Raw genomic sequence first — 12767 nt, forward strand, 5'->3', positions numbered from 1 at the left:
CAGGAATGTGTGTCTCTCTCTTGGGGTACAATGAGCTGCCACCTTCTTTTTCCTGTGTGGCTTTCAGTTAGGGTATGTGCAAAAAACAAAGGACTACTTCCACCTGCTGCATCCAGGGAATCCAGCTTGGCTGCCAGCTGGAGGTGTGGATCATCCTGTAAAAGTTCAGTCACATCTTTTCTGGAGGTGTTTATGTGCTGATGTGTGGTTTGGGTTGGAAGGGACCTTAAAGATCATCTAGATCCAACCCCCCTGCCTGGGCAGGGACACCTCCCTAAATCAAGTTGCTTAGAGCCTCGTCCAACCTGCCCTTCAACACTTCCAGGGATGGGGCAGCCACAGCTTCCCTGGACAACCTGTTCCATATCTCATCACCCTCACAGAGAATTCACTTGCTCCTAATATCTAACCTAGATCCCCCCTCTTCCAGTTTAAAACCATTAGCCTTGTCCTATCACTGCATGCCCAGACAGCACTGCTAAAGCTCTTAATTTTTCAAGAGGAAGGTGAGATCCTAAATCAGTAAGTGGACTGGTTTATGGGTGAAGAAAATTCATCCCATGCATCTTGATTTCTTACCTCTGCAGTGGGACTTCTTTGTACCTGCCCTTACTTTTCATCCACAGGTATCAATCCCTTATTGATTTGGCCTCATAACTCCCTCTTGGGGTGTTCAAAACCCTCAGTCTCTCTCTAGACCAGTGCAAAAACAGGGAATTAAGCCTTTCTCAAGGGGAATATTTCATATTCCTCCTTAACACAAGCAGAAAGGAGCTGTGGATATTTGGGATGAATGTGAAGGAGTTTGGCTAATTGCTTTCCCTCTGCCTGTTGAACTGGATTCTGCAACTGCTCCAACTGAGCAATCCAAGATGCTCAGTACTTGGAAGAGGAGGGCAAAATTGGTGGAAAAGGGTTAAATTTGGTTAGATTCAGTGGTCATGGGAATCAGTGGAAAATTGGGACAATTTAGTAATAATAAAATAAAAAACCAAGCAAAGCCTACTGAGAAGGAAAATATTGGAAGTTTCCTAGTACTGGTTCCTTATTTCAGTAGTTCAGCCAACAGCCTAAGGAAGATTTTCTTGAACTAGCTTATTTAAATTCACATCTGAAATGATGTTTGGGCTTGTAGAGACCATCAGTCCCTATCAAAGAGTTTTAGTTTGGACTTTAGTAAAACAAATACAGGGAGAAATGAGCCACAGGGTTGGAGAACTCTGCACTGATAAGAGTTGAAATGCCTTTGGAAAGACCTTTTGTGTCTTTACATTAAATCTTTTCATCAAAGACCCAACCTTTTCAGACTGGGCCAGGTGGCTGCTTCCTCCAAGACCTGTCTTTCCTCCAGGAGCAGAGGTTGGATGTGGTGAGTAGGGCCAGGAAACCTAAAGACAAATGATCTGGGAGTGCTGCTGCTCTGTCCTGGAGGCATATTTGCCATTTGGTAGAATAATTTGTGATTTGCCAAAGATGAGTTTCATACCCTGGCCCTGTCACTCCTATTAAAGAGCTTCTTTGTGTCAGAAGCATGTAGAAGTGGATCACCCAGGCCCTGTCATGGGGGAACTGGCAAAGCACCAGGCCAGGAATTGGAGACTGTTATTAACTCCTTTCCAACCCTGTGGGATGTGTTTTAATATGAAAATTCATCCTGGATTTTTTTTTTTTGTTATTGTTCCTGTGAAGAAAGCCTGGTGGGCTTGAGGATTTAAGGTCAGGACTGAGCCATAGGGCCTTAAAACTGGAATCTGGGGTGTTGCAAAAAGTGAGCTGAGACTCCCCAGTAGAGGCTTGAAGGAAAAGCATCATGTTGTGCACAAAGTGTATGGGAGAATCCCTGTTGTGCACCCTAGGCTGCATTGCTGGGCCACTCCATCGTGTATCTAAACTGCAGCTGCCATTCTGCTCCCAAAATTCGTAGTCCCTTAGCTAAGGAACTTAGTGTAACTGATCCTGCCTTGCTCTGACTTGCACAATACCCCAGAGAATTCAAGCTTTTTAATTTTTCCACACTGCCAGTTCTCTGCCCTGGAACCACCATCAGATCTTCTGTGTTCATGAGTGGGTTAGAAAGGCTGAGCTGTTGAGAAAGAAACCTGAAACATCAGCTTTTGTGGCTCACGTTTTTGGAAAGTTCATCATTCATCTTGGACACAGGGCAGGCTTGACTTCAGAACATGCTTAGACTTTGTGTTTCAGAAAGCCAGATTTATACTGTGTGTCCTACAGAGTCGTAGTGAAGCTTGTTTTTATGGTCAGGGTTTGGTCTTACCTTCCACCTGAAGATGCACAGTTATTGTCAGGAGTCTGAAGATGGAGGAAGTGAAGAGTTGGCTCTTGTAAGGTGTGGAGATGGAAGATGAGAGTCTTCCTTTTGCTGTCAAATTCAGCCAGGGCTGGTTTCAGCTCTGCTTCAGCTGGTGTTCTGCAAGGTGTGGGTGAGCAGGAGAAGGGCTGAGGCAGTGGTTTGTTACCTCCTGAAGAAAGGTACAAAGGTCTGATGCTGGAAACATTTGTTTGCACATACCTGTCATCCCGGTTTGAGTGGTCACGTGTGCTTTGAACAGTCCTCTCCAGTTGACATATGTTCAATGACTGATGCTCTACAAGATACCAAGGTTGTTAATTACTGCAGTACTGCAGCTGGTGGCATGGAGACCACACGTGGAGAAAGGTCTTCCAGCTGGGGGACCTGAGGCAAGGAGAGTGACTTGCTCTCAGGTCAGCAACAAGTCCAACAGGACTGAACTCTCACATCCTACCTCTCCCTGGGGTAGAGAAGACAAAAGGGATGACTCTGGGTGGGTGGCTGGTGGGGGACTGAAGCTCTCTTGTTCCTCTCTCTGTCCAGGCTCCCTCTCACAAAGCACGTTTGTGTGGGTTTCAAACAAGAAAAGCTTCCGGAAAACCTCTGCTCTTGCTCAAGTGTTTAGGAACAGACCTGTGTGCAGGGCAAGGTCACACCTTCTGTAGGAAACCAGCCAGTACCCATCCTGCTCCTCTTGGGTGGGAAAAACCTCTCTTAGTTCTTGAGCATCACTCCCCCACAGGTCACTTTTGTGTATCCAGCCATGGCTAAACATTCCATGTTTCCAGAGTTCAGCTGGACCCACCTGAGGGGAAAGGTCTTGTATCTCCACATCCATGAAATAGGTTTGTTTTTCATAGAATGGTGAAGGTTGGAAGGGGACCTTAAAGATCATCAGGTTCTGACCCCCCTGCATGGGCAGGGACACCTCCCAGCAGCCCAGGCTGCTCCAAGCCCCATCCAACCTGCCCTTCAACACTGCCAGGGATGAGGCAACCACAGCTTCTCTGGGCAACCTGGGCCAGGGTCTCCCCACCCTCACAGCCCAGAATTTCTCCCTCACATCTCATCTCCAGCTCTCTCTGCCAGCTGGAAACCCTTCCCCCTGCTCCCATTCCTCCCTGCCCTTGTCCCAAGTCCCTCCCCAGCTTTCCTGGAGCCCCTTCAGGCACTGGCAGGGGCTCTAAGGTCTCCCTGGAGCCTTCTCTTCTCCAGGCTGAACATCCCAACTCTCCCAGCCTGTCTCCAGAGCAGAGCTGCTCCAGTCCTCCTGTCATCTTCATGGACTCACTACAACAACTCCATGTCCTCCTTATGTTGGTGGCTCCACAACTGGCCACGTGCAGCCATCTCTCCTCTGAGCTTCTTGATCTGCATTTGCAGCCTGGATGTCTTTTCACCTGCAGGCTCAGTGCCAGCTGGCAAAGTGGGGGTGAAAAGGGAAGGAACTGGCGCATTGCAGAGCTCATCCTTGCTCTGCTCACTTCCCTGGGTGCTCCTCAGAGCTGTGCAGACAGCTAGGTTGGTGTCCTGGGGTTTTATACAGCTCCCAAGTTCTGTTGCAGTAACAAAATGAGGTTTTGGTGGGTTTTTTTTAGGAAAATGTCTGTGATTTTCTCCAACCCTTCCCCTTAGTGACACCACCACATGAAGCAGGCAGGATTGTCCTGAGATTGAGGGTACCCTGGCCAAGCTGTAGCCACCTTGCAGAGTCTTGAACATCCATGGATGTGTCCTGGGTCACCCCAGGGCCTGCTGGCACGTGTCACCTTTGGGCTCAGACCTCAGAGTGCCAGACATCTGTGGTGCCTGCTGAGCAGCTGGGCCAGCTGTTATGGAGGGGGATAAAATCCCAGCTCTGCATCTTACTTTTGCAGGTGTCACAGCTCCTGAGTCAAACCAAGAAGAGCCTTCTCAAGGGGTGGGGATGGATGTGAGAGTTGCCAGGGTTTCAGTGAAGTTAACGTAGATCTTGGCCCTGATGGTCTGACTAGGACAGGAGAGTTCGGGCAAGGAGTTGATCTGAGCTTTCATATTTGTCCTTGGTGTTGCAGGGTGGCCCAGTGGGATAAGCCCACCGTGGCCAGCAGCCTCTCTTCTCGTGGCCAAGTGAGGATGGAAGCCCCTGCAGGGGTCTCATCCAGCTGTTGTGGTGCTTTACTGGGGACTTTTTAAAAGTCTTGCTGACTTTGCATGTTCTTCTGTCAAGTATGAGTTTTTATCTATTGAGAGGAGACCTTGGCAGCAGTGCACCTACCTGCTCCACCTCTGATTTTAAGAGATGAGGTGACTTGAGGGATGATGCTCTAGGCATCTCAGCCTAGTTCTGCCACCCAGCTGTGTGACCTTCCTGCAGGCACTGAGGTGTTTTACCTGGGAGATGACAGAGCTCATGGATCAGTGTTGCTGGGCAAGCTTTGTGCTTGTGTGAGGCTGTAGCTCATGGCTTGACCACTTGTCCTGCATGTGGATCTGCTTCCTGCACTTGAACTGATGTCTCCAGCATGAGTTAAATCCTTTTCCACCTTCCCTGTTGAACCAAAACATCCCCCAAACCTTTTGCCCTTTGCAGCAGAAGACAGTTCCTCGTAGTAAAGAAGCTCCTGCCCGTCACAAGAGGCAGTCGGGCCGCTCAACTGTAAGTCACCTGTGCATGGATGGAGCTGGGTGTGTGATGTTGAGAGGACATTGTAGGGCAAGGACAGCCCTGCCTCAGAGAGGTGGGCCAAGTTCTCCATCCTTGTGATGAGAAGTGTTTGTCCTTCAGCACGTGGTGTAGCTCACTTTATGTAATAGGGTCTTCTGCTTGGGGTTTTGAGGTCTGCCAGCCTGGTGTCACAGAGTCATGGACTGGTTTGGCTGGGAAGGGAGCCTAAAGATCATCTCATTCCAACCCCCCTGCCATGGGCAGGGACACCTCCCACCAGATCAGGCTTCTCCAAACCCCGTCACAGCCCAGAATTTCTCCCTCATATCTCATCTCCAGCTCCCTCTGCCAGCTGGAAACCCTTCCCCCTGCTCCCATCCCTCCCTGCCCTTGTCCCAAGCACCTCCCCAGCTTTCCTGGAACCCCTTCAGGCCCTGGAAGGTGCTCTCAGGTCTCCCTGGAGCCTTCTCTTCTCCAGGCTGAACACCCCAGCTCTCCCAGCCTGGCTCCAGAGCAGGGCTGCTCCAGCCCTCCCAGCATCTCTGGGGCCTCCTCTGGCCTCTCTCCAACAGCTCCGTGTCCTTCCTGTGCTGGGGACCCCAGCCTGGCTCCAGCCCTGCAGGGGGTCTCAGCAGAGGGGACAATCCCCTCCCTGGCCCTGCTGGCCATGCTGCTGGGGATCCAGCCCACGTCATGGAGGGATTTCTGGGCTCATGTTGAGCTTCTTGTCACCCAACACCCCCAAGTCCTTCTCCTCAGGGCTGTTTTAGATCCATTTGCTCCCCAGTCTGTGTCTGTGCTTGGAGTTGCCCCAACCCCTGTGCAGGACCTTTCACTTGACCTTGTTGAACTTCATACAGTTTGCCCACCTCTCCAGGTCCTTCTGGATGTCCCCCTCCCTTGCAGTGTGTCACCACCCAGCTTGGTGTGGTCAGCAAACTCACTGAGGGTGCAAGTTTGGGGCTGACCAGGGACTGCAGATCTGCCTTTGTGTTCCTGAGCCTGCCTCCAATATGAGCTCCATGATGCTTTTTTGGCCCCTGTTTCTATTTGGGTGGGTGAAGAAGAGTCTCTTTGACCTTCCTGCTAGAGCAGCTCCCACTGCTCCACCCCAGGGCCTGGCATCTCCCAGCCCTGCTCTCCCTGTGCCACCTGTTCCTCATTCTGACCCCTGTTCTCCTCCATCCTAAGTGATCATCTGAGATCTCAAGATCTCTAAGCAACCAAGAACCACATCATCACTGCAGGGTGCACTGGGAAGGGCATGACTTATTTCCTCTCTTGTTGTATTCAGTTCTAAATGACACTTCAATGTGAAATCCTCTGGGTTTCTTTCCCTTTGGTTGGAATTTCTAGGGTGGGGCCTCCTTAAAAATATTTTTAAAACCCAACTTTTTTGCCATTTAAACACTTCTGAAGCTGGATGGGGTGTAATTGCTCTTCAGGATGTGTTGAAATGGGTTCAGGTGGTTTTGAGAGGAATTAAAGGCTGGACTGGGGAAGTTGGGAGTATAAAGATGCCAGGAGCTCTTTCCAGCTTCCCCAGGGACTTGCTGTGTGACACTGGGGAGGTCTCTTCTGTGCCTCAGTTTTTCTGAGGAGCCCAGCTCCAAACATCTCCAAACTTGTGTGTTTTGTGGCAGCCTGTGACCTCACACTGCAGAGAAATTTACCCTTTGCTCCTCTCTGCCAGCTGAAGCTTCTTGAGATGCTTCCCCCTGTAGAGCTAGAATCAAAATGTTCCTAGATCAGCTCTCCAGTTTCTCTTCTTTCCCTGAAGTCATGACTCTGGTTTTGCTTCTCTGAACCTCTGAGCTGGGGGTGGGTGGTTGACCAGCTTTGTTCCATCTTGGTTTTCCTTCTTGCAGAGTGCAAACACCACCTCTCCTGGGCCTGCTGGTGACCAAAATGAGCTCCTTGCCAGAATTTCTCACCTGGAGGTAGAAAATCAAAACCTCCGCAGTGGTAAGTGGGAGAAGCTTCTTGGATGGGGTCCTGCTTCTGCTGGGGTGTGTCCCTTGTTGGGTTTGTCTCTTGGAAGGTGAGCATGTGGCAAGTGTCTCCATCAGAGCTTTGCCCCATCTTGACCTGGGGCAACTGGTGGGTTTTAAAGCCCAGTCTGAGCAGAAGCAAATTTTTCCTGACTGAATCATAGAATCACTGAGTGGTTCAGGTGGGAAGGAACCTTAAAGACCATCTAGTTCCCACCTGCCCTTCAACACTGCCAGGGATAGGGCAGCCACAGCTTCCCTGGGCAACCTGGGCCAGGCTCTCCTCACCCTCACAGCCCAGAATTTCTCCCCCACATCTCAGCTCCAGCTCCCTCTGCCAGCTGGAAACCCTTCCCCCTGCTCCCATCCCTCCCTGCCCTTGTTCCAGGTCCCTCCCCAGCTTTCCTGGAGCCCCTGCAGGCACTGGCAGGTGCTCTAAGGGCTCCCTGGAGCCTTCTCTTCTCCAGGCTGAACACCCCAACTCTCCTCATGTCTTACCTAAATCTCCCCTCTTCCAGTTTGAATCCATCCCCTGTTGTCCCCTCACTCCAAGCCCTTGTAGAAGTCCCTCCCCAGCTTTCCTGTGGTGAAGACCTGATGCAGAACCTACAAGGTGGTTCTTTTTATTCCCTTCCCCCCCCCTTTCTTCTGACAGTTGTCTCAGACCTTCAGATGTCCATCTTCAGGTTGGAAAGCCGCCTGAATGCTCTGGAGAAGTCATCTACCTCTCACCAGCCCTCACCAGTTCCTCCAAGGTGCTCTAAGGGCTCCCTGGAGCCTTCTCTTCTCCAGGCTGAACACCCCAACTCTCCTCATGTCTTACCTAAATCTCCCCTCTTCCAGTTTGAATCCATCCCCTGTTGTCCCCTCACTCCAAGCCCTTGTAGAAGTCCCTCCCCAGCTTTCCTGTGGTGAAGACCTGATGCAGAACCTACAAGGTGGTTCTTTTTATTCCCTTCCCCCCCCCTTTCTTCTGACAGTTGTCTCAGACCTTCAGATGTCCATCTTCAGGTTGGAAAGCCGCCTGAATGCTCTGGAGAAGTCATCTACCTCTCACCAGCCCTCACCAGTTCCTCCAACCCAGGTGAGCTTGGACAAAGTGCTGTCCTTCAGTGCTTCACAATCCCAAAGTGCCAGGTTATTTTCCAAGATCTCCTGAGGAGGAAGAAAAGCTCCTAGTTGGGATGAATTTGCAGGGGTTTTTTCCATCCATTTTGGCAGCTGCTGCTGCTTCATCTTCCCCAAACAGGACGTGGAAGGAGGAATGTTCTTGCCCCCAAAACCAGCAACTTCATCTACTGCAGATCTGTGGGAGTTTTGGTTGATTGTATAGGTTGGTTTTGGTTGATTTGATCTGCATTTAGCTCAGGGTGCTGTGGGTTTCTCAGCAGGCACCGGGTAAAATGTGGCATCGTTACCATAAATTAGCAGAATTTAAAAAAAAAAATTCCCTATAAGAAGGAATTTAATTTAATTAAGATAAAACTCTGAGGGAGCTGAGTGTTTGGCACCAGTGTGATCAGCTCTAGGTGTTGGTTGAAAGATGAGCTACCAGCAGTGCTGGTGGTCTCTGCAGTCATCCTCGTGTCAGGAGAAGACACTTGGTTTTGTTCCCAGCTGCTGTCCCACCTGGACTCTCAGGGTCTGGACATCCTGAGTCCTTAGGAGGAGGATCAGCTCTTGGCTACCTGGTGGCTTTTGCTCTAAAATCTGCTCTGTTTCAAAGGTCCATCTGGTCAAATGTCCTATTTTGATGGCCAGTAGCTGATTCTTCACCCAAATGACATGGTGTTGAGCCATCTTCTCACTATCTTGAGCAGTGTAGGCTTCTCTTCCTGGGCTTCTCCCAGGTGCTGCACCTGGAGGTGCTTCACCTCCAGGTTAATCTTCTCCCCTTTTTCCTTCATGCAACCTTGAATGGACGTCACCCTGATGAAGAAAGTGGAACCTTTCAGTGTTCCCTCTAAAAAGGTGGAGCTCCCATCAGCTTCACCAGCAAAGAAAGCTGAACCAGCTGCTGCAGAGGAAGATGATGATGATGACATTGACCTTTTTGGGAGTGATGATGAAGAGGAAGACCAAGAGGCTGCCAAAGTCCGGGAGGAAAGGCTGCGCCAGTATGCGGAGAAGAAGGCCAAGAAACCTGGTCTGATTGCCAAGTCTTCCATCCTGCTGGATGTGAAGCCAGTGAGTAGCTGAAGTGGGGGGAGCTCCTGAGCCCCAAGGGGGCTGGTGTAGATAGGACCTACAGAATTCCTCCTTCCAGTGCCTGAAAGGGCCTGTGAGAAGGCTGGGGAAGAGCTGCTCCCAAGGATGTGTAATGATAGGACAAGGGGTGATGGTTTCAAGCTAGAAAAGAGCAGATTTAGGTTGGACATTAGAAAGAAGTTATTTAATATGAGGGTGGTGGGTCACTGGAACAGGTTACCTGGAGATGTGGTGGAGGCCCCATCCCTGGAGACATTCAAGGTCAGGCTTGATGGGGCTCTGAGCAACCTGGTCTAGTGTGAGATGCTCCTGCTTATTGTGGTGGGGTTGGACTGGATGACCTGTAGAGGTCCCTTTTAACTCTTAACCATTCTATGATTTCCAAACAAAGAGTCAGGGGGGAGGTGGGATTTTGCAGCTGGGATCTGTAGCCTCCACCCTGCTGCCCTTCCCCTTGCAGCTTGGCAAGTGCAGGATGTTCCCTCAGGTTCACCTGAGCAGGAGTAGCTCTTTCTCATTGAAGAAAAGATGGGCAGGAAGGCACTGGAACAGGTTGCCCAGGGAGGCTGTGGAAGCCCCTTCCCTGGAGGTGTTCAAGGGCAGGTTGGATGAGGCTTGTGCAGCCTGGTCTGGTGGGAGGTGTCCCTGCTCATAGCAGGGAGGTTGGAACCTGATGATCTATAAGGTCCCTTCCAACCTTCACCATTCCATGATAAATGCCCTAAAGATGGGAATAAACCCCAGTTGTTGTGGTAGAACGAAAACTTTGGGCTGATTAATGTTCAGAGAGATGCCCTTTGGCAAAAGTCACTTTAAAGGGAGCACCTCTCTTGCTGCAGGGAGGATCCTCCTGCATCTGCAGGGCCTATAGGTGGAATCAAACCAACCTGCTCTGCAGTGTTGCTGCCAAGTCAGATTTAGCTTGAATCAACCCATTGGTTAATGCTGGTGAGAATGGCCAAGAAAAGGTGAAGGGTCTGGAGCACAAGTTCTTGTGGGGAGGGCAGGGATAGTCCTATTCTCAGCACAGGGGAGGAGGCATCTCAAATCCTGGGGTCAGTTTTGAACCCCTCACTGCAAGAAGGACATGGAGAGGCTGGAGGGTGTCCAGAGAAGGGCAAGGGAGCTGGGGAAGGGGCTGGAGCAGAAGGAGAAGAGTCTGGAGAACTTGTGATAAGCAGCTGAGGGAGCTGGGGGTGTCCAGCCTGGAGCAAAGGAGGCTGAGGGGAGACCTGCTGGCTCTGCAGCTGCTGAGAGGAGGTTGGAGCCAGGGGGGTCGGGCTCTGCTCCCCAGGAACCAGGGATGGGACAAGAGGGAATGGCCTCAAGTTGTGCCAGGGGAGGGAGAGGTTGGATCTGGGGAACAATTCCTGCCTGGCAAGGGTTGTCAGGGCCTGGCCCAGGCTGCCCAGGGCAGGGAGGGAGTCCCCATCCCTGGAGGGGTTTCCAAGCCCTGGAGATGGTGCTGAGGGACACGGGGCAGTGGTGGCCTTGGCAGGGCTGGAGGAATGGGTGGATTTGATCATCTTGGAGGGCTTTTCCAACCAAAAAGGGTTCTGTGGAGGTACAGCTTCGATCAGCTGAAACATACCAAGAGGTTTAGTGTTGACTAAGTCACTTGGGTCCAATGGTGACCTGGAGGAGAACACTCAAGTTCCTACTTTACACTTTTCCAGTGGGATGATGAGACTGACATGGCCAAGATGGAGGAATGTGTCCGGTCCATCCACATGGATGGGCTGGTGTGGGGAGCCTCCAAACTGGTCCCAGTGGGCTATGGCATCAAGAAGCTCCAAATCCAGTGCGTGGTGGAGGATGAGAAAGTGGGGACAGACATCCTGGAGGAGGAGATCACCAAGTTTGAAGACTATGTAAGTCTTTTTCCACTAGCTCTGTAATGACCTGTGGGTTCATTTGCAGATTTTGGCAAATTGGGGTTTTTTTGAAGGAAAACCATGTGGAATTGATGGTGTCTTCTTGCCAAGACACTCATGTAGTATATTTAAATATAGTCTTCTGGTTTTTTTTAAGGCTGACTGGTGCAGGTGTCTTGGAGTTGTCTACATGATCTTTAAGGTCCCTTCCAACCCAAAAGGTTCTGATATTTTCTGGAGCCATTTGCAGGCTCTTGGCTGCTTATCCAGCCCCCACCAGCTGCTGCTTTTGGAGAACTCCTGCTTTTATGCACCACCAGGGTAGTCACACACAAATGTCCACCCTTGGTGGTTGAAGCTGGAGGAGATGCCTCCATCCTTCCTCCTTCATGGAAATGCCAGTAGGGGCTCCAGCCCTGTGCCTGGTGATAGACAGAAGGCTCAGGAGTCCTGCTGTTGGGGGAGCAGCTTTTGTTACATACTCACTTGTATTCATTTTTCTCAGTCTTCTGCTTCTATTTGGAGCAAATCAGGAATTTGTGCCCCTGCATCTTAATGGTGTTAAGATCCATGGCTAAAGATGCATCCAGGAGCCAGCCCAGGGTTGGGACAGATTGCTGAGTATTAAAGAACAATTTTTTTCAAGTCCTCTTCTCCCAGCTGGGGACCTGGGCCTGGGAGGGACCTGGGCTGTGCTGGAGCTTTGTGAGCATTTTGAAGGTCTGGAATCAACATCTCCAAACCCTGGGGTGACCTCTGGCTGCTGCTTTTGTTCCTTTTCAGGTGCAGAGCGTGGACATTGCTGCCTTCAACAAGATCTAGAGGCAAGAACTGTATCCCCATCCCTTCCTCCCCCACCTGAAACTGTAACTAATAAAGGTCAGGATTGGGAAGTGCAAATTGTTTTGTTTTCTTTTTGTTTTTTCTGCTGAGTGCAACTTTGGAGGGATTTGTTGGGGAGACTTGGGGGGTTATTTCCCTTCTTCCTGCTGTCAAAGGAAGGGTTTTGTGGCAGAGGTGGCCTCCATTTTGGGGTTGGAATGAAGGTCTGAGTGATGTTATGTTTCAGCAGCCTCTGTGTAAGGGTGTTTGCATCCACCTTGCCCCCGTGTCCCCCCAACCCCCGTGTCCCTGATCCTTCCCTCCCTCCTGTCCCTGCCTCTCCATGTCCCCAGTCCTTCCCTCACCCCTCCTTCCCGTGTCCCCCCTTTCCACCTGTTCCCTCTTCCCCTCCTCTACATGTCCCCCCCAATCCCTGTGTCCCCCCCAATCCCTGTGCCCCCCCTGCTTGGCAGGGACAGCTCTGCAGAGAGGCCTGGGGGACATGGGGGGCTCTGGGGACACAGGGATGGGGCCTGAGGGACAAGGGGGTATGGGGGGCACAGGAAGAACCCTCAGACAGACATGGGGGGCACAGGGATGGCCCTCAGAGGGACCTTAGGGACATGGGGGATTTGGGGAGCACAGGGACACAGCCCTCAGGGGGACTTTGGGGAGAGGGTCAGGCCTTGGGTGGGGGGGACTTGGGGGACACCCCAGTGGGGCTTAGGGGGCACAGGGACAGTCCCTGGGGACAGGGGGACCTCTCAAGGCAACTTAAGGAGGGGCAGGGACAGCTCACAGGGGGACATGAGGGACAGGAAGACCTGGGAGGGACTGGGACATGGGGGGCTTCAGGGGGACTTTTTGGAGGGGTTCAGCCCTCAGGGAAACCTGAAGGACACTGGGACCCCCCC

The 12767-nt window shown here is 51.4% G+C and overlaps 2 protein-coding genes across 5 annotated transcripts in view; both read left to right on the forward strand.

Annotated features, from left to right (window-relative positions):
• EEF1D (eukaryotic translation elongation factor 1 delta (guanine nucleotide exchange protein)) overlaps window positions 1–11859 on the forward strand; it is a 20631-nt gene extending 8772 nt beyond the window's left edge. For 2 of the 4 annotated variants that reach the window (XM_010002145.1, XM_010002143.1), the window contains 5 exons: window positions 6827–6923; window positions 7930–8033; window positions 8888–9136; window positions 10834–11028; window positions 11815–11859. In XM_010002145.1, the coding sequence (XP_010000447.1) occupies window positions 6827–6923; window positions 7930–8033; window positions 8888–9136; window positions 10834–11028; window positions 11815–11853 (684 nt within the window). In that variant the 3' untranslated portion in view covers window positions 11854–11859. Of the gene's footprint in view, window positions 1–4883; window positions 4950–6826; window positions 6924–7929; window positions 8038–8887; window positions 9137–10833; window positions 11029–11814 lie in introns of all 4 variants that reach the window. The other 2 variants (XM_010002141.1, XM_010002142.1) reach the window with 2 other exon arrangements.
• A 520-nt stretch (window positions 11860–12379) lies between these two features.
• The window catches only part of NAPRT (nicotinate phosphoribosyltransferase), a 3081-nt gene continuing 2693 nt past the window's right edge, over window positions 12380–12767 (forward strand). The window contains 1 exon segment of the mRNA XM_010002148.1: window positions 12380–12401. Coding sequence (XP_010000450.1) covers window positions 12380–12401 — 22 coding nt within the window.

The sequence above is a fragment of the Chaetura pelagica genome, unplaced genomic scaffold, assembly GCF_000747805.2.
Source record: "Chaetura pelagica isolate M959 unplaced genomic scaffold, ChaPel_1.0 scaffold297, whole genome shotgun sequence".
Classification (NCBI taxonomy): Eukaryota; Metazoa; Chordata; class Aves; order Apodiformes; family Apodidae; genus Chaetura; species Chaetura pelagica.